The 22,603-nt window shown below is 41.4% G+C and overlaps 1 protein-coding gene and 1 non-coding gene across 3 annotated transcripts in view; one reads left to right on the top strand and one right to left on the bottom strand.

The window, feature by feature from the left end:
* Window positions 1–22,603, bottom strand: part of Dgo (ankyrin repeat domain containing protein 6 diego) — a 143,535-nt gene that overhangs the window by 36,346 nt on the left and 84,586 nt on the right. For both annotated transcript variants that reach the window (XM_076762189.1, XM_076762188.1), the window contains exon 4: window positions 19,803–19,904. In XM_076762189.1, the coding sequence (XP_076618304.1) occupies window positions 19,803–19,904 (102 nt within the window). The remainder of the gene's footprint in view (window positions 1–19,802; window positions 19,905–22,603) is intronic.
* Window positions 6,778–6,893, top strand: Trnal-caa (transfer RNA leucine (anticodon CAA)). The gene is made up of 2 exons: window positions 6,778–6,815; window positions 6,849–6,893. It is a non-coding gene; the product is annotated as a tRNA-Leu (tRNA).

The following is a 22,603-nucleotide window of genomic DNA, read 5'->3' as shown; positions in this document are numbered from 1 at the left end:
TCGACGTCAGAAGCTGCCAGCAGCCTCGCCATTATCTCGCAAACGCTATAAGCCTGGTGCACTGAGCCCTGCAGGATTTCCGGCCTGATAAGTGGGCATCATCTGTGAAAATGATCCTGCTTTAAATATACATTCTTCTGCGCCCTGTAATGCGGGACGAGGCATTTAGAAACTGTTGGGACGAGCCACCGGATCGAACGATCGCTCAGACACTTTATATCGTACCATTTTGTAATAAATATAATCTAAACAAGCACAGTTCGTTTCTAATAAACGTTTTTATCCTCAATTTGTATCCTTCTCGAAGTACAAGTTTGTTTCGTATCAATAAATATATCAGTAATTGAATTTGCTTTAAACATACATTCTTCTGCGCCCTATAATGCGGGACGATGCATTTAGAAACTCTGAAATAACTGTTGGGACGAGCCACTGAATTGAACGATCGCTCAGACACTTTATATCGAACCATTTCGTAATAAATGTAATCTAAATAAGCACGGTTCATTTCTAAGAAACGTTTTTATCTTAAATTTGCATCCTCAGTACAAGTTTGTTTTGTATCGATAAATTTATCAGTAATTAAATATGGCAGAAATTAGTCTGAGGAATTCGATGTCTTACAGTTTATGAACGTTGATGGAAAAATGGCTTCGCGTCGAGAATACCTTTCGTCCGTGCGACCAAGGCGCGGCTCGTTTCCTTTCTGTGTGAATAATTCCCCGAAGACACGCGGAAAGAGCGAAATGTATCATTGTCATACCGTACGCGCTTTTAAAAGAAGTACGACGAGTTTAAAATTAAGTTTCGCAGCCACGGGGGTGCGCTTTAACATTCAATTAACTGTCCACAGGATACGTAGTACCTCGTGACAAAGACACGTCGCTTTAATCTTTAATATGCACAATCGATTTCAACCCACGATATATTGCAATTGGCACATGAACAGTTTTTTCACGGAACGTTGTCTGTGAGAAAATACTACGAACGAAATTTTCGATACAAGTGGATAGGAATATAGAATTGTATTGCAATATTTTATGGAGTTTGTTCACCTCGCGCCACGGACAGCTACAGTCGACGTAGAACGCATAACATCTTTGCATACGCTGCATGGCTGCATTCTAGTTGCAGCCCGAAGCTGAAGATTCGCTCATCCGTTTGATCGCGAAGAACGGAGATCTCGACATTCCACGTCGGTCACGGTGCAGGAAAATATTTTTTTCTACGCTTCCTCGTGGTGTAAATTTACGCAAAAGCGTTCCACGTACACTTTCACGGATCCCGAACGAATCGAGTGAATTAAACAGCCGCGGGTGAAATCCCAACGTTATGATTGAAACAGCGATCTCGTGGATTATTAGTATACAGGGTGTTCGGCCATCCCTGGGAAAAATTTTAATGGGGGATTCTAGAGGCCAAAATGAGAAGAAAATCAAGAATACCAATTTGTTGATGGAGGCTCCGTTAAAAATTAAATTCAAAAATTTCAAATCGTTCTGGAAAAATTATTTTTGGTTGCAGGGGTCAATTATAAGCATTTTTGGCGAATAGACATATCCCTGAAATCCTACCCACTTTCGAGAAAAAAAATCGGGTAGGTGTTGAAATTTTTTGACAGAAAAAAAATTTTTCAAATCGTTTTAAAAAAATTATTTTTGGTTGCAAGAGTCGATCGCAATCATTTTTGGTACTTACACATACCCCCGAAATCCTACGCATTTTCGAGAAAAAAATTCCTTATCGAAAATCTAATTTCTGGCCAGAAATGTCTGCCCGAATTTTCATGCGAATCTTCAAAACGTCATAACTTCTGAACGGATAGGACGATTTTAATGTTTAAAAAAGCAAACTACGCGTATTTTTGTGGAGAATATGTATAAATCATAAAAATATTGGAAAAGCTGCTCCTTGACCCCGGAAAATGAGAAAAACCCCATAAAAATGGTCCAATTTTCAAACAGCCATAACTCCTACAATTGTGAATATATTTCAATGAAACTTTTTTCTGAAGTAGAGCTCATGGGTACCTACAAAAAAGTATTAGACAACTTTTCTGTAGGGCGTCAAATAAAAGTACTAAAAGTGAAAAAGGAATTTTTAAGAAAAATCGACAGGGGGTAGGTGCCTAAATTTTTCGACGAAAAAAAAAATTGTCAAATCATTCTAAAAAAATTATTTTCGGTTGCGTGGGTCAATTACAATCATTTTTGATCATTACACATACCCCCGAAATCCTACCCACTTTCTAGAAAAAAATTTAGTACGGGCGGAACTTTAAACGTTAATAACTTTTTAACGAAATCTCCATCAACAAATTAGTATTCTTGATTTTCATCCTATTTTGGCCTCTAGAATCTTCCATTAAAATTTTTCCCAGGGGTGGCCGAACACCCTGTATACATACGGTTCATTCAAGCAATTAGATCTGTCTTTGAAGGAAGTAAATTTCTGAAGACGGAAATTATCTCACTAATAAATATTTCATCGATAAATAAGCTATAACAAAATATAAAATATATAATATAAATGATTAACGAAGACGAATTTATGTTCATTTTCCAAATCTCGAACCGTAGAATTCACCCTGAGAATCTCTCGTGAGATGTTTTGCTTCAGCAATTTGTAACTCGTTCGTATCGCATTGTGTTTCATTCTGCAACCTTTACACGACCGTTCCCGGGCACAAATGTCAAGAGACACGAAAATGTTAACGAAGTTGACGCGGTTCTAAAGATCGTGGAACACGCTTTTCCCATATAAAGCACGCGGAGAAATCTGGGCTGCCGCGGCGCAAAATAACACCGCTTCACGGAGACAAACGTGAAATACGTGTCAAGTTAATTGGATAAAAGTGCAACGCGACTTTGCGGCATCGAGTATCGACGTGGTCGAACACGGTTTTTCCGCGAACGACGATTTCTCTAGATCGTGTAGCTACCGATGGAAGATTGATAACATGATTACGTCCACGGTACACTCGTTTGAACTGGTCTCTGGACATCATACGTCTACTTCTCAATTTCCACTCGATTTAAGCAAAATTTACTTTCATACACGTGTTTAGAATAATTAAAAAATTTCTACGCTTCTCTTAGCAATCACAAGCAAAATTTTTAAATACAAAATTTGTATCACTATACACAGTAGTGTGCTTGATTTAATTCTGTTTTTGCCTCTCTATGCTTGGCCAATAATTCTAGTATTTTGAATAAAGTGGAACGTGTAAAGTTTAACGAACAAGGATTACATTAATTTCGTGTCAATCTTTTTACCCCGCAGTATGGACGGGAAAAGATCTACGTGGCTCGTTACAAAGGCTCGGGATCAAATTGTTCGCCGCGCAAAAAGGCGTTCGTTTTATCGAACGCTTTTTATCGTTACACTTTCACGGCTAATTATCGCGCTTGTAATACCGCCGTGCGTCGCGACGTTGTTTTTCGCGACGGCGTGTTTCACTTTCGCCTTGGGAATCGTCACCCAGCGAACATTGCAAATAAATTGCAATCAGAGCGATCCATTCGTGAAAACCAGTCCGTCATGATGTATAGGCAAAAATAAGGGGGGATTAAATCCGTCGCTGGTCGCGCTGGGACTTGTTTTCAATTATCATCTTATGGTATTGAACGACTTTTACGAGGAATTAAGTTTCATCGCATGATTCTCATAAATGCCTCTCCTATTCCACGTCTTCGATGCAGAAGCTTGTGAAATACGATATCGATTCGACGATAGCTACAACTGTTTTTCAGGTTTCGGATCGTATAACCATTTAATTAGAACGTTTTCACCGCGTTGATGACGGTACTATTTAGATCGTTTAACTGTGCATAGAATAACAAATTCCTACGAGTTACTCACACTTTCGTCGCTAACTCCTCGCTAGATCGGTCCCCTGAAGATTTACGAGCCACCCCTGTAAGATCCACCCGAACTTTTTCGAGGCAACGATTCGTGGGTCGTAAAATAGTCTCGTAGAGCCTCTCTAATCCTCTTGGTGTTCATAATGCGCGTGTCTTCGATACGAGCATTCCGGACGCCTAGATGGGCCCGATTTAACGACGCTCGTATAATAAGCTAGAGATATGGCGCGCCAACTGGCACCTCGTCTGCTCCCACGCCATTGTCGGAGTTGTGGGTGGCTTCGGGACACTCTAGTGCTCTTAATTCGACCGGTTTTATCAGACACCCGTGTTGGTTGACAAGATCTTCGTGGACATTTTCGAGATTTTTCATCGATAACCAAGCAAGAGGCCCCACAAGATAACCTCGTTATTACTATGTATTAATACAAATGTATACCGAGCGTATTCTAAAACGTGGGATCTATTTCAACAGGCGATCGAAGATACAAAAACAATGAAACGAACTCGTACGAACTATGTGCCGCATCTGACCCCGTTCTCGAGACATAATAGTCACTTTTCTACTCTAATAATTCGTTAGAAACTAAGCTACTGTAACTGATTCCACTAAACTGTTTCTGTACAATATCAAATAACTCATTCAATTACTTCTTTCAATGTTACAGAAATATCACGTATCTCGTGTTGATCTGCGTTGAACCGAGAGAAACAACACTATAATATTGTAACATCATTCGAGAGTGAAAAGAATCCGATTTATTTTGTTTGTGTCTTCAAGACAGAACGGTCAAATCGTAGGATGGCGCGTTGCTGGTCGAATCGTAAATAAACAAAATTGGTTTTACTCTTTTTAAGAAGAAAGAGGCGGGCAGTGGCCTTGATTATTGGAGAAGAGGCCACGTAGCTGGATTGGGAGCTACCTGTGCCGGAAGAAGCCTTCTGACGAGTCCTTTCCTTTCCTTAAACGGTGATGTTTACACTAAGACGGATCCGTAACGAAAGAGAGCCGTTCAACGCGAGGTTTCGCGTAACCGGTCGCGCCCCACCACCAAACCACGCGTATTGGTCAAGAGCGCGTTTCCGCGCACGACATATTACAATATTTCTCGTATCTGTTACAATTTCTTGATAAAGTATTTTTAGATGCTTTCTTACATGACATATCAATCTCCTCTTTAAAGTTTCGCTAAACGTGGGTCGTAAAATCATTTGTTTTAGTTATAGCCACTGTAAGTTACAGAATGAATGGGGCTTTGTAGTCGACGTAGGAAGTAGAACAAATGTGAAGGAAGCTTGTCAACATCTGTCTGCGATATAATAAGAAATCAGCGGGGAGTGGTCGAACGCGCGAGACAATCAATGATACGCGTCCCGACGAATGTGTGACCATGCAGGTTGCATCAAACATTTGCAGCGAGCCGATCCTTCAATGCGTTCATAGCGAACTGGAATTTACGACTGTGTATTTTACGATTTTTAAAGGACCATGAAAGTCTACAAGTCCATAAAACATGGTACTCTTTCAGCTATCTACCTTTTTATACGTTATTTAATCCTACTAGGAATTGCGTGGTTCTCCCTTATGAATACGACAAGCAGAATATTAAAATATTCTGTTTGATATTTTACCACGACGATAAGATTTTTAATTTGCCATCGCTGGTATGGGTTAGGTCTCGTGGCGACACGTATGGAAGGTGCCACCGTAGTCGAATACTGGGTTATCCGGTTTCCAAGACCTCTAATACGTTCGCCAATCGTCGGCCATGACATTGGAGGAGACTCCGCGTGGTCGAATCCACGGCAATAAATCGTTTATAGTACCCGTGCCCCTTGTTCCTTCTCATTCGTTCCTCTTTTTTTCGGTCAGATCGATGGAAGGGACGAAGTTGGGCCCCCGGGCCCAGATAAGAATGAATTAGGACGAGCGGTAGCGATGGGACAGAACTGATATCCGAGTATCCTGGTTTGTTTTTACGTTACCGAAACCTTCGATCGAAATAAAATATCAGACTTACATTCGTCTACAGTTTGCTCAAATTTCCCTCTTCAGATTCACGATTTATTTCTCTATACTGCAATATTTTATACTCCATCGCCATAACTGTTTCAATCAAAATAAAACTATTATCTTGGAGTCCATATATTGTAGTAAAAATTTTTTTTAGAGGGAATATTTTCTACCTAAGAACGTAAATGAAATAAATGCTACTCTGCTTGAATGAAATTTGAAAGATTGATTACTGAGAATTAATTCTTAGACCGCCAATGACGCAATGGAAAAAAAAATTTGATTCTTATTGAATCCATCACTACGCGTCTGTCCAGTTGTATAGTATTGGAGCTCCGTGAAATCGATTTCTCGAAGAGACAACACGGTGGCTAATTTATATTATGAACGAAGAGATTGATCTACGAGACACGCGTACAGTATTATTTAGATTTACCAACATCCGCACAGTCATTTCAATATCGTGACAGTAGATTAATTCCAGCGATTAGAGCGTTTGCGCGAGGCTTCGTGCGTTAAAACAAGATTTAAATCACTTGCTCGTCGAATCGACCTATTTCCTCGCTATTCTCTTTTTAAATTCTTCTGTGCAGACAGAATGAAAAATAAAATACTGCAACCATCGAATTTACATTCCTCGAAATAAATACTTAACTAATACAATTAATTTCATGTTACTCGACTTTCGATAAAAATATCAACGTTTATTGTGTTATTTCAAAAATTGATTAAAATTGTAATAATTTCTACGTGTTTTAATAATTATTAAGGAATATTTTAAGCAATTTATCGTTGATGAATTGTTATGGATGTGTTATAGAGTATAAATGTTTATGTTCGATAAATATTTTTAAAGCTATATACAATACATTGGCTCATAAGTTGTAAATGAAACACAATGTCAGGATGGCCGAGCGGTCTAAGGCGCCAGACTCAAGGTTTACCTTGCCCGTTCGTCGGGTTTCTGGGGCTTCTGGTCCTCTCTGAGGGCGTGGGTTCGAATCCCACTTCTGACAAATTCTTTTTGCAACCTTCAATTAAGCCGTCGATGCAATTTGTTGCATTAAAAATTAATCACTTATCCGAGGATATCAATTACTCCGCGTCAAGTCGCGGCCGATGGAGCCACGCGGAGCCTTCGTGCTGTCGCAGGTTCGGATCCCCGTGGTCATGCAACTTTTTTTCCCCATAATTTTCGACATATTTCAATATTGTCAGTTTTATCTTTCAATTATATCGATATCATAATTTTATTAATAATTTAAACGTCACGAATAAAATATTTCTGATTAATATTCTGAAATAAAATAAGCATTACAGATTTTTGAGAAAAGAAAATGGATGAAAAATAATCCAACATCGTATTTACTGACAAAATTGAATTGCTCGTGCAAAGTAAGATTTAATTATTTATAAGTTGTACTCTATATTTACGATATTTTGTCAGCTTTCGATTAAGCTTGAATACGGTAGGTGAAATAAATAAAATGTATATTTTGCGTGCCCTCGAGGCTTATTATACTTAATGGATAATACGTGGCTGCTGCACGATTCACGACTATTACGAAATCCACTGTGTTTCCGAGTGAACCTGGCGATAAGAGTACACACGATCAGCGATCATGGTTGCCCCTCTTCACCCAAGTCCGGTCTATTTCTGGTGTTGCTATTTTTCTTCTTTCCCACACGATTGCTAGTTACGAGGCACTATGACACAATAGACCAGAGCTGCACAATGAGTCGAGGTTTGCTCGGAATCACGGTGTGGTGTAATAATGCCCTTAAAAGGTGCCGAGTGGCATTTCGAATAGGCGAAACGAATTGGCATATGAGCTGCATTATCTTCCTGCTGTCTCCTAATGAAATTTACAGCCCTGGAAATGGACTTTCTTGGTAATGTTCCGTTAACCGTGTAGAAGACGCGGTAAATAGTTAAAATAGGAATGCAAGAGCATGAATTACAGCCAGAAATTAGAATCAGTTTAATTTCTTCCTACCTTTCACGTACATCAACGTGCATAAATGATTTACGTTTCGATTCGTACGTCGAATTTTCATTATCGACTACTTATCTTTTCCACATATTCAACATTCTCATCTAGATCAAAAGTAACAAATAAAAAACAAAAAACCAATCTGAATCGTACAATTATAACTCCGCAACCTTGCTTTCCCCTCGATTCGTTAAAAATCGTAACACGTTTCGTAGATAGTAAAACCGAAAACGCAAATTAAATTGTATGAGAGACCTTATAGATCCATCACTCGCGTCTAGTCAGCTAGTTTAACGAGCTTCGAAAGGGAAACGGTTAATAAAGTGTCATTAACCTTGATCTATCCGAGCATGCTAATCAACTATATTATGTCAAACCACGACATTCCATGATCGCGCGCGTCCATTCATCATCCGCGGAGGAAAAAGCGGAAACTGTCGTCCGATCGATACATCTAACGAAGAAAAGGCCCGAGGCAGCGAGTAACATCGACCTACATTAAAAGCGAAACGTCATTTGTTCCGTGACTTATGGCTCCTATCTCGCTGGACTTTGTTTCGCGAATTGCTACAGGCACGGCTAACGAGCGCCGTGCTGTTACTGATTGATGCTGAATCGACGTTTACTGAAAAGAGCAACGATATACATAGCCCCGAGAGCTGTCCAAGCTTTCGCGCAAACCCGATGGCCATTCACCTTTTCCTTTCTAATTTCTCGGCCGTGGTAATTAGACGGACAGGGTATCATTACAGGAAGAGTTACAGTCGGGGAGGGGAATCCGTAGTTTTTACTTTTAGGCGACACCTCGTTATTAGACGAGCTCTTTGGACCGTCGCCGACACGATTTAACGTAGCTGCCAAGAGCAAAGGATCCGCGCGTATCGGTTTTACGTACGAACTAATTACCGGTACACGTAAACTCTGTGTACCGATATAATCGTTAAACGACTCTTCCTATTCCAACAACATGGAAAAGGACGACGGTCGAGCGCACGTACCGACTATTATAAATATTATCTCGTACGTTATCTGGAAACGCCTATTTTCTTTGTGCTCTATAGAATATAAAATGCAACGCGAATTAACCAGTTCATTAGAGCGCTTGTTGCTAGCGTTTTGTCGATCTGTAATTAAACGAAAAATGAAATTAAACAATTTCGAACAACGAACGAAAGATAAAACAATCCATTCGTGAGTCTATTAATAAATATTATTTCGTGCTTTGACCGAGAGTTAATTTAATACCCCCGTGTTATTCGTAACATTGGAATTTATCGGATGAGACTTCCGTGACTGACCGTACGCCTAGTAATGAATATTAAACGATTCGCAAATGTTTTTAAGAACGTTTCGCGGCACGTAAAAATTTTACCAGCTCAACTGGATGCTGGACGACCAGTTCTCACGTTCTACCGCTGCTCTAACCATAGATTAATAGCGTAAGAGCTATTTGAAATATATACGATACGGTGAGCGTAATATTTTCGCGAGATTGATCGAGTCGGTTCATTTGAAAATTCTTTACGCATCGAAATCGCCTAAAAACTGTCTAATTACAAAGCTACAATTTTATTTATACGCGAGATTCCAAATGCAACATCAAATCAACGCGAATACAGTGCTTCATCCGTTTAAAATTAACACGTATCGCGAGACTGCTTGGTATTTTAATTACAGAGGCTTTCTTCGACCGTGTTTGCGAATACAATATCGTGTCTCGTGAACATAATTAATTTCTTTCCGTCTAAAGACGCAAAATAATTTACGTAATGAGGCGGACGTGCTTTTACGATAGCAATAATTAAAAGAGGTATTTCCTGCGCTACGATTTTCCGCTCCTTCGGCGTCTTATCAATTAATTGGACCACGGATAACGGAGTTTCGTAATAGAATTCATTGCTACACGATAACCAATTAACTCGTGCCTCGTTTTTATGCAATTCGTGTATCTCGATGATAACTGACAGGTAATTGAAATTTATAGATACTTAAATAACCGTGCTTTTGACACTGTTAAAAACAGTAATATTTAAAGAATGATATCCTCACTCAATCATTCGAAGTTTACAAGCGGCGTTCAAACACCTACTAAATAATCAAATATTAAATTATTCGTACCACGTGTTGTACCAAGCAACTCGTAATCCAGAATGGTAGAAGATACTCACCGCCAGAGTGAGCAATTAAATTTTGCAAAAATGTACACGTTAACGATACATAAAACGTACACCAATATTATTATAGATGCTAAATAGCTCGATAACCGATGCACCTTTAAACTCAAAGAAAGGAAACGATCGTTTAATTTCAAGCAAGAAATCTTTCAAGAATCTCGATCCGCGTCGTAAAATATTATCCTCACCTATTCGTTTCTCAAATAACCGTGAAACGTGCTATTTATCACGTTCTCCTTCTTTTTTTTTAAAAAAAAAAAGATCCAACAAGAAAACAAATTGATCGTATTACTTTAATGCACACGTTACGTTTCAAATTATAGCAGAGCGTGGCAAAAGCGTGAAATTATCGACGATCCAAATAAACACGTAGTTCGAAACGGCCGCGAACACTATCGGTAGCCCTGATCGGGTGAAAGCGAACGTAAGACGGTCTATTACACTTTTTGCCGGCGATCATGATTTGTTGAACTTTCACGTCTTGGCTCGCGTAAACGTATTCAAGTGCAACACGTTGGACGACCGTAGAAACTTGCGAGGGAAGCCCTTTGCCGTAGGAATGGCGAGCTTCGCCAGGAATGTAGTCCCCAGCGAACACGAACGTCGACACGAAAAATGCGAATCGCAAGTAGCATCGACGCCGGCGTCTACGACAGTGTTTTCTCCTTTGATTTTTCTCACCCAGCTCGGTGCAGCTTCATTCGCGATCGCTCCAATTGTGGTCTCAGAGAAATCGGTTTGTCGACCAGAGTGCACTCGAATAACGCGGACTCTGTACTATCGAGACTTTGCTTGGAATCTATTGCAATTAGAAAATTAAAACGTACTGTCCCGAGATTTATTAAGATCAAGAAATTTTTTAAAATTCTGTAGTTGAAATATCACAATTTATGATAGATGTTCGTTGACAGCAGTCTATGCTAATATCCTCATTAGTCAAGACAGTTTAAGGATAAGTCGGAGATAACTGGTTTACAAATGACGACAATGATGGAAGACTACAATCTGTAACACGTAGCGTACATATTGAAATACTGTTTTACCAAGAAATGTAATACAAGAAGGAAGTATTATACCAATGTACACACTGGTCATCAATTTTCAATTTATAACAAATTAAGGGAAATGTTCGAGCGTCCTACATAAACCAGATACACATCCGCCATTTTATCAGATCAAACGGAAATAGCATACGGCAAACAACTACGGAATAATCATTGATAGCCGAAGAGAAATTGCAATATCGAATAATTGCATTATTTAACTCGTTCGAGCGAAAAAATACGGTCTGGGCAACTTCCGGTTGCACACTTTGCTTCTTATTGTGTACTCTAGTTTACCTTTCGATATACTTTTCTTACGAACAGCCTACTTTATGGACAAGAACAGAATTATTGCGTTCTGCTTGGGTAAATATACCTATAACAGAAATCGATCCATTATCGCATTTTCTTCCTTTTGCGATAGTAAAAGTATACGATTAATTGTGAGAGGGGTCGTTTGTTTTCTTTAGACAAGAAAGAAACGTTTCAGAGAATAAGCTAAATAACACCAAATCTTTGAAGACTTTCAAGACACTCGAGACATTCGAGAGTTCGAAGCATGGAATCTCCATAGTTTTAAGAGCTTGGAATCGAGATTTTCGCCGGATCTTGGAGAAAAATTCAAGCGACCGGCTAGAAAGTAGGTTCGGGATGCACTTGCACGGCGCACATTCCCGCGTATCCATTTCCTTGCACGTGAATCTGGTTGCGAATACCGATTAAGGCAACGAAACGTTACACCGAACATCGTGCCGCGGACTTGCACTTTCGCTAGGCGAACGATTAAGTGCACGCTAGATACAACAATTTCTCTGAACCCTATTTACAGAAGCAATTTATGGGGGTAGCCGCGGAGTAACCGCCGATCAATAAAGAATTCACGGACCCAACGCTCGCGTGTTCGTGCACAGCGAGCGCGATTTATAAGGTATCGAGCCCGTTTCGTTTCGCATTAGTTAACGATTACACATCGTTTAGATCGTGTTTCTTATCGTTCCCGCAGCCCCGTGTTCTTTGGCCGATTCGAAGGCCGCTGCTACGGCCAGACTGTTTCCGTCGTGCCTTTTTTTTTACGCGAAATAGGAAATCGAGTGGTCGTACGATCCCTCCGTTTACTATTTGCGTTTCGTTTAATTTCTATTTACGCGTTTATGAATCGCATTAACGCGAGGACTTTATCTTGATCACTTTTGCGCGCAGCCATTCGCGAGATTGTCGATTACGTTTCAATTTTGTCAGGGTTGATATCATTGACGGCTGTGTGCAGAGTTGGGCAAAATTTCATTTTTTGGAATTTCAGCGTGTCTATTTCGAGCACAAAGAGCAATATTCCGGATCTGCTGGTCGTAATCATCGGTAAGTACAACAGATCCTGCTTTGGAAGCTATTCATTAGTCGAACACAATCTGCTCGATCCAATTGTCTACTAATAAACTAACGATTAAGTAGAGACTGTTTCAATGATTAATAGCGTCACGCCTGAGACGGGATCTATTAGCTGGGCTTTATCGATGGATCCAACTAGCACATCCGGGACGAAGTAGAGTAACATTACTATGATCTAAAAGTATCTTTAAGAGTTCAAATGCTTTTCGCCTTTGCCTGTAACGAATAGGTACAACCGTTTATAAATGTACTATTTTATAAAATTAGTGTTATGTCTACGTATGATACGAATAGAATAACATTACTATTTGAACTAGAAGTATCATTAAATAGGTATATGTATGATACAAAATGAAATATTTATTTACCATTTTCTAATTAATTTTCACCCTGAGAACCACTGGTGAGGACATATATTCAAAATGACCGGTGCCTGCGGGTCTCATAAGCTAAGATTATCGAAGCAGTCTGCGCCCCGACCGGACATTAGATTTACATTTACATATATTCGAATACACTCGACGGTGGTTCGATGAGAAGACTCGATGGCGGAAGCGTAAGTCAGTCGAACGCAGAAGAACGTTCCGAGATACGCGGCGCAAAACCTGATGGTTCGCGAATGGACGCGTGTTCGTGCATCGAGGGTTCTTGCTCGACCGCTCAATGATCTTGCGCTGTTACGCCGGCCCTCGTAAGTGAATTTAGAGCACTACGGCGCGCTGGTACCGAGCAACTTTTACGATCTAGTAATTTCAGGCTTTACCGCGGATCGACAATTTCCGAGTTACCGTCGCTACGTGTCGTGACGAACGATCGCGTGTTTTCAGACGCGGTTTACTTAACATGCGTACCTCATGTGTCGCGGCCTCGGTTCGTTTCTGCACGAGATCGCGACGACCATTCGCGTGGGTACTCGGTATTCAATTGAATACGCGTTTAAACGAAACCAAACGAGGGTGACGTTAAGATAATTCGAAGCGCGACACTGCCACTTGCAACTTTTCTCAGGACCCCAGTGTCCCTGGACCCTCGAGGGCACCATAAACGTCATATTCTGTTCTCATTAACTCGTAAACACTACCGATCGTAAGCATTAAGACGCCCACAATTTTTTTAACCGCTGTAAGTTAGGGTAAAATGTTTATGGGGTCATTTTAAAATCTACAAATTTTTTCAAAGCGAAATATTCATACTCAGACTTCGGGGTTTAGCCATTCTACACGTTTGAAATGTTCGTAAAATAATTTACTACTTCTTCCTATACGTCAGTCTTCAGATTTAATTTTGAAAATGGTCCAATGTTCAATGGAAAATGGCACTCAGCCACCGTGAAGTCAATGTTATTGAAACCGAGGGATTCACGAATGTTTTAAAAATAATTCACAATTTCTACGTCAGTTTTCAGATATATTATTAATTCTGAAAATGGTCCAGTGTCCAATGGAAAATGGCACCCAGCCACCGTGAAGTCGACCGAGGGGATTTATTCAGAAAAGTGTCAATGCCATACATCAATCCCGTACACTTTCTCGACTCTTTTCCGTCGTCGTGACGTGAAAAAGTTTGACACAAACGACCCTTTTAATTAGACATCGCCGCGCGTAGTCCTGTGAACCGGCGTCGTTATAAGTGGTATCAGGAGAGCGCTCGAACCGAAAGCGTAGAAAAACCGAAGTGGATCACGCGTCGCAGGCGTATAAAGAAAATCTCTGTCGCGAACATGGAAACCGGGCTTCGACCGGGACGAATCGATCGACTTTCGCGGTCAAGCGTACCGGCCATAAGGCGTTGTAAATGTGACAAATGAGACGAAGAGAACCGCGCCGTGATCTCGAAGCCTCCGCGGGAAAACGTCCCTCGTCGTTCACGCGTTCGAGGACCCTTTGTAATCGTGAACTCGTGCCCGTTCGCTGTACCAGCCGGTTTCTAGCCACTGGAAACCTCGTCCAACGTTGTCCACGGTACTTTGGGAATTAAATCGTCCGCCCGTCGAGGCTGAGGTCAATTAAGACATCGAACCGACGAGACCAAGGCAAATGATTTCTACTTAATATACCTAAGTGGCCGAAACAGTCCAATAACTTGGGATTTAGAAGAAACTCGTTCCGTCGTATCGAGCCGACTATTCCAATAATAACAACGATAATGCCTCTTTATTGCAACAAGATTGTAGGGAAAAGTGGAGACGATATATTGAACGAGGAGATAAAATTAACGCGTGGAAACAAATTCACGTTCTCGCCTTCTAGAGTGAAATTATTAATTCTGTAATGCATTTAAAAAAATTCTAATAATAAATGTTAAAATCTTAATTCTGCGAGTATCAGAGAAAATTGAAACGTCGCAAATAACCGTTTATTCGACTCGAGTCGGCGGTTTCTCTCTTTCGCGATCTGAAGAGCTCTCGAGACGTGGGGTTTCGCAAGAATCTTCGATGCTCCTTTATGTTTGTCTGTCAAGGATGTTTGCGTAGACACGAGCGCGTCCTTCTGATTCACCGATTCGCATAAACGGATATTTAATGTAATGGAAAAGGCAACTTTGTACAAAGTGTAATTCGTTGGAGGATCTGTGGATTCTCCACACAGAAATAGACCGTTTCAATACGTATCGTTAAAGAAATTAGAATATATAATAACAAAGATCGATGGAGCAGGTATTTATATCGCGACGGAATTCGAGAATTCTGTCGTTCGGCGTTTCGCGATTCGCGCGTTTCATTTTGTCCAATTACACGGCGAAAAGTAACGACGGTCGTCCGCGTTTTGAGTCGCGGAATGCGGTCTCCGAGCACGGACGGAACAGCTAGCAAGAAAATAGTGTCCCGGTGCGTCCAGCGAACTTATACGAAGCCGAAGAAACTGCCACGAGGTCGTGACAAAAGACTGCTGTCGGTAGAGCAAGCAGTCTCGTAAATTCTTACGCGCAACAGGAAGAAAATTATCGCTGTTCCTTCTTAATAGCAATTACCAATTTTTTTGCGACGTCTGTTACGTTAGACGACCGCGGCTTTAACGGCCAAGATACACTGATTAGTGTAAGTACTTTCTCTTGTACGCTAGAAAGCGATTTATCACTTTTGGGAATCCAATAAATTTTCGTTCAATGAAATTCTTGCGATATCGAGGCGTTCGAAGAATGTTCCGCCGCTCTACGATTTACTTTCGGCGTCCTATTAACAATTGCAAGGAAAAAGTACTACACTCGTTGAGAAACAGGAATTTCGTCGAAACGTAAAAACGATCTCTACGCAATCACGAACAATTTCTTGAATGCAATCGAGGAATTTGGTACGTAACATTGATCGTTAGTTTTAGAAGTAGTAAGTACACAATGATATAATTTATATCAGGTTTCGGTGTTGGAAATATTCCAACTGTTTCAATGGAAATTATCGAAGTAGCGAGATAATATTCTCTAAAGGCTTTGTTAGCAAATACGTAAATAGCAGTCGGGCCTAACTTTCCTTTTCTTCGCGTCGAATAACCCTGAACGAAACGATTCAAAACATCCGAATGAAGCAATTATCAGCGCGCGGAGTCGCTCGGGGGCAGATCGCGATGCCCGTTAAGAATACACGAAAGCGCGTACCGTCGAGGCAAACGAAGAGACAGAAAAAATAAGATAGAAAGGGAAAGAATAATCGAACGATGCGCGCATTACCAACAAAAATCTTGTAAATCCCTCGGAAGAGACTGTCGAACGGCGTCGAGCATTTCAACGACGTCGCCTATCTGGCATTCAAATCTCCGTCGCGCGCGAGTCTTCGATTTTCTTTTCCTCTTATCGGGAACGAAAAATCGAGGCTTTCGCGGAGCCGTGCAAAAAGGACATAATCGAAATTTCAAGAGTCTCCCAGGGGTCGTGGACAAAACCAAGACGCCGTGGTCCCGAAGAATGCATATCCTGCATCGAGAGAAGGAAAATGGCCGCCGTTCGTGGCAGCGTTACCAGCGTTTCTCTTTTTTTTCTTACCACTATCGACAATCGATTCACGAGCCCCGATAGCTACCTTCGACGTTTCGTTTTTGTCTCGTCGCGAATCTTTTGACATTTGCATCTTGGCTGCCGCGAATACGCCGGATGCCGTGAGATATCGGGGACGTCGCTTAACCGGATAACATCGTAAACGTATTGCAACGGGACAGAGATAGAGGGACCAGGGGGTACAGGACTCCCCGTTGCGCGAAATTCTGCGTCGAATCTCGTTGAATTCTCGTTAGGGACTGCAACGAAAAGTTGGAAGCGAAGGTGCATGGGTTCCTAAAAATATCAATAATTTTAGGACGAAACAAACTCCGCGAGAAAAATCGTACGAGAGCGTTGACTACCAATTAAAGATTGTACGCAAATCTCATTAAGCCTAACTAATTATTATTCTTGACGGAATTCAACTGTACCCAACCTTTTCCCATCGCGGTAATCGTTTCTAACTTGACGAGCCGCGTACACAGCTTGAATTTTATTCGACGGAAACCGCTCCGTTGCTTTTTCTAGCGTGCGTACGCTTACGCGGCTCGTCCAAAGAATTCAAAGACCCGCGAGTCGTGCTCGACCCTCCGCAAAAATAATGAATTCCCCCGTCTTTTTGCGCCAAGTGCTTCCTGAAATAACCGATTCGTCTTACACGCGTACCCGTCGAATTCCGCGAATCTACTCGAAGAAGACAGAGAATAAATATTTTCTGCCGGTTAATGCCATACATTTACGGCCTGGCGCAGGCCGCTCCTCCCATCTTAAGTACGTGCCTGATGCTCATTAAATGATTCGACCGATACGACGTATCATTATCGGCGCGATAATAATCAATCGAGGATGTCTCGCTCCGCGCGCGTCGCGGATTATAATCGAGCCCGAATCGGTCGTAGTTACTGCGTTAAAACGTTGCGTCATCACCGCAAGGAAAACAAAAATTCAAATTGTTTAGCGTAAAATAACAGTCGAAAGCCTTCGAAATAATATGGAAGAAACACCAACAGACTGCTCGAATAAGATAAATACGACGTTTAAAATGTGATGAAATTTTCATTTCTTACGATGTTTTAATTGTTAATAAAATATTCGAATAAACGTCGTGTACTGGGTTCGAAGGGCTCCGCTGCGAATATTTACGGCTAATTGTATTTTTTCGACGCGCTGTTTCGTGTAACATTTTTCCCCCACGAAAGATTGCAAACACCGTTTAAGAAAACATTAACCGCGTTTCGCGGCTGGTCGCGCGGATCGCGGCAAATTCGAAGATCAATCGCCGTTCGTCATTAAGACGCAAAATGCACACGCCCACCGTGATTTTCGTATCGTTTATATCGCGTGTGTGCGTTTCGTTCGCGAAATTGCCGGTCGAAACGACACGATCACGGGGTAAAGTGTCCACTAGGGTAAGCCGAGCCGATCGACGGATGTGTTCCTTAACGCGAAACCGAATAAACGCGATACAATATCGGTAATGACAGCCCATTAAATATTTTACGACGTAATGATAGCATCGATATCGATCGGTATATACTCTGACCTTTCGAAACGCGTAGTCGACAAGATAATCGTCCAAGAAAGCAACTATGTACCACCACGGTTCGTGTAACGTTTACTCGGCCCGAGCACCCGGAGAAAGATTTTGCATTCGATTTGCATACGATATTAACGAGACTCGTAACCGAGTGTCGATCGAACAAGCAGGTACAGTCTGTTCTTTAACAATTATCGCGTCGCATTCGAGACACGATCGACCGCGATTAAGATTCACGGATGAACGTCGATCGTGATCGTTGTCGCGGGTGAAAGTTATCGCACTGTCAGAAATTAGGTGGAGTTCGACGGAATGTAGGTTGTACGAATAACGTTGTGGTATTTCTAATCGAAAATTTGCAGATAACATTCCTACGACCATTAATTATCGATAATTAGCGTCAGGATGTGCGACCACAGACGAGGTACACGAGTAGACCTTACATTCAATGTATTTTTTCGGCAAATTTTTGATGTTTAATGAATTTGTTTGACGCTGCACGGAAATGTTGCCTAATACTTTTTTGTAGGTATTCATTGGGCCTACTTCATAAATGAATTGATTCTAAAGGAGCTTATACGAAATTTCATTGTACTGTCGCTCTCGTTATTTTCTTCGTTCGATCACTTCGTGGACACTTTTTATCACCAAAAATCCAACGGAAGTTTAAATAAGTAACATTTATAATTAATTCTCGTCTAACTAATATAGAAAATTTACTCCTAGAAAGTGCCGTATTTACACAGAGTCTGAACGTACATGTTCAGACGCCAAATGGTAATATCGATGGAGTACTAGCAGTTGCAACATTCATTAGATGAAAACGGAAAATTCGCTCGATTTCTCAATTCACTCTCGTCGATTTCGCCCGTTTACTTTCGTCGATTTACCGGCGACCGTGTTCCCGGTCGTCGTAGCTTTATTTCCTCCACATAATTGCATCTATCAAACAGCCACGTCGTCTCGGATTTATATCCAAGCGAGTGTCGCGTTTACGTTAACAGCCACGAACACGTCGTGGGCATTACGAAACGCGTAGCGCCGGCGCAAAACGAATAAAATCCGAGCCCCCGAGGGATCAGCATCGAGAAAGTGATAAAAGACCGCTGCCAATGCGGTCGCGCAAAAATTCTCGTAAATTGTTTCTTATAAAAGAACGCGAACTTATTGCCATCGTCTTCGCTCGGTCTTGGTAGCGATTTCTCCTTTCTGCTGTTTTCTTTTTTATTTCTTTACAGGGACCGCGTGCTGGGTGCCGCGGGCTCTTATTACGAAGATACGCGTATCAATGTGAGTATATTCTCGCGTTCCGTTCGCGTAAAGGGTCGCGCAAAGCGAACAAGAAAAACGCGTTTATGCGTTTCTGGCGTGCGCGTTGTGCTTTTCCGACGCGAACCCCGCGGCTCCGTCACGACCGCTCTTTATAACGCATACTTTTCGAAAATATTGCAATCGCTAAAGCGAGCAGGCGTCCCCGTGCGTCCCGTTACTGCCGAAATAATGGCGCATCAGAGAACGATTTCGCGCTCCGAGTGTAGCATCGCGCTTTGTCGCGCATCGAAATCACCCAGCTCGAGGCTGGACAACGGAAGGCAACGTTTACGTGTCGCAATAAAAGACGCGCAGCATTTGAAGAATGCAAAGCGCTCGAAAACCCCATTGGCACGTATTGAAGCAGTATTTTCTAAAGTGGGAATTTTACAATCCACTAGAAACCCTACAGAAAATTTTTAACGTCAAAAATTGCGACCTTCTGGGCAGGAACATTGACTGTTTTTGCAATTTTTTTAATTTTAGGAGTTAAAAATCGATGTCAACTCACCACATTGTCTTGGCGAGCGATGTCTGCATTATGCTTCAACAGCAATTGGACTACCTCCAAATGGCCTTCCGAAGCTGCCTTTTGCAAAGCTGTGATGCCAGTCTGAAACAACATTAGAGAAACTATTAATACTTAGAGTCTCGTGTAACGTTAAAAGCAAGAACTGTTCGTTCATTGTAAATATTTCTCGGTAAACGTTCTTGTCCTATGTCTGAAACTCTTTGATCTGATTCATACATGCATCGCGAGGATTCTCAAGAATCCTGACAACTTTCTAAACCATGAAAGATTTATTAGCCGCTTTCCTTTACTTATAAATATTGCAAATACTTAATGCATTGGTTTTTTATCGTTTGAAATGCAGTTATTCGCGTGGGACGTGCCTAAACTAGAGATCCTCTGTGTTAAGCTTTTTGCTGGAAATCTGTAATTTGATGTAGTTGTACGGTCTGATCTTTTTTTTGTAATTTACTTCGTTAGGAAAATATTTGATAAACATCGTGCGCTTAGACAGAAATATTTCTCTTGCTTCTAATAGAGTCTTTTTGTTTTACGACTTCCCCTCGACATTATAATTTGTCTATTCCTTGATTAACTCGGAACCAAATTCCATCATCTCATGGGAAAAAGACATAAAACGGGACAGGGTAATAAAACCAGCAACGCGTTTGAATGTCATTAAAAGGTAGCAGAGCCACAAACTCCGGTTTCGAAGACTTTTCGTACGGTCACAAATTAAGCAATTGTATGGTCGGAGGATCACGTTATCTCCGTCGTCCCTTGAATGGTCCTGGACGATCGTATTCACAGGGAAAGGTTCACTAAAGATACAGACATTCCTAAGTAGCCCACGGACAAACAGTCTAGACCTGAGAAAACTATCACGCATAAATTGTTCAGGCTGTCTCGCGCGCTCGGTCTTCCACGCGAGTTTGTACCGTTACGGTGAAAATGGGAGAAAAAGACGCGTAACGTACAATCAGGGTTTCTACGTGGGCGTTAAAAAGGATCGGTATCCACCGGTTTTTAAAAATTTCGCGCCAGACGAACAATATCTTGGAAAAACCAGATACCATCGTTACTAACAAGCATACTTGCGAATGTATACCTAAGCTGTGTATATTTTATTAATATTTTCCAAGCTATTGAAACTGAACAATCTAAAGAGTACGTAAGTGGCAGACGAGAAACTTGTTTTCTCGCATCCGTTATTTGAAACACGTCTGCTTATCAGAAAATCGGGCTCCACGATTAACTTATCGTACGCGTGATGCATGATAATCCCTAAGCGCAATTAAACTACGTAAAAATTTATAGACGCCGAACACGAAAGCCTGGCTGCTGGCTAGATTCGTGGCCGGATACGGGACGAAGGCGTTATCGAATCTACCGATGTGCCAATCAATACATCCACGTTATTCAGTTGCGAAACTCCCGGCAAATAAGGTACACGTTTCCATTGAAATTTTTCCCTGTTGCAACAGTTGCGAGGGACTGTAGAAAATAATAACTTAATTGACAGAAATTGCGATTTCACTTTCGAAGCAAGGATCAGGTTTACGTATCAATGTATTTAAAAGGAGTCGAGGAACATTCCAACATTTGAAGTGGCGAAACGAACGAAGGGACCGAGTATTGTGTTTTCTCGTTCGTGACGTATCGTCGGTTAAAAGTTTCGTGGCTCGTGGGTTAGTGTATCATCGAGATCACGTGTAGACAAATGACCGGTGAGACTATTTGACGTGCCAAGATACTACCGTCTTACAATCAGGACAACTACGACGAAGACATATCAGGATCTTGCCAATAATTCCAACGCGGTAGGTACTCGACGCATCTTCCATAAATCATGAAGCTATCCCTTCGAGCGAGACTTCGCTCCCCTTCGCCAATGGCCGCTGGTTTACAACGGGGAGCGAAGAATCATTGACAAGCTTCTACATGAAAATCGCAAGTCTATCGCTGTAAATGGAAAACTTATTTTTTTTCTAGCGGGGCGCATGCGGATGCGTGACGTGTGCACTCATGAATCATTCAAATTGCCACTGAGTGATGGAACTCTCGCTGCGAGGAACGATCTTTCTTTAACAAGGAGAAAACTCGCGCCGATTCCCTTTTCTGGATGGTCGACTGGACTCGGCGTTTACTTAATTTTAACGTATTTGTAAATAATTAGGAGCAAGTTTTAGCCGTTGACGGGCAAGACGCATAGTCCTACGAACGGGAACGTCAACTTATTCCGACGCTTATTGCTCAGTCCGCTCGTGCGATCTAAAATTGCTCAATTTGTTTTTGCGTTGTAGCCACAGTCGAAGACAGAGGGATCAGATCAACTTTTGAACCTAAGTGATTTATATCATCTTTAATTCTCTACTTTTCATCTTTCACATTCTTGTCAATATAGTTTGAATGGACTTTTCGAACATTTTCTTTGTTTTCTTTGCGTATCAGCCATTACTCGAAAAGTAAAGTACGTGGAACATTTTTTAATTAATTTATTGTCTAAGTAATCCTGAAAAGTCTTGTGAATCAGGCTTTAAGGCTGGTTTCCTTCGACTTGTATACTCTCCTAACCGAGGCTGGAACGGAGACCGCAAGCTAACCACTGGTTAATTAATACTTATTCGACTCCGAGGCATTCATTTCCGTAATGACAGTGAGGAACAAAGGGCAACTTTACGCTCGGCGTGCATTTTATTAGCACCCGGGACCAGCTATTGCTTGGGCGACGACCATAAATGTTGTTGCACGCTGTAAAAACGGATTCGCGAGGCCAGCGAATCGTTACGGACAATAAGTCT

This window comes from Colletes latitarsis, chromosome 3 (assembly GCF_051014445.1).
Source record: "Colletes latitarsis isolate SP2378_abdomen chromosome 3, iyColLati1, whole genome shotgun sequence".
NCBI lineage: Eukaryota > Metazoa > Arthropoda > Insecta > Hymenoptera > Colletidae > Colletes > Colletes latitarsis.
The sequence above is the reverse complement of the archived record's forward strand: the minus strand, read 5'-3'. Positions and strand labels throughout refer to the sequence as shown.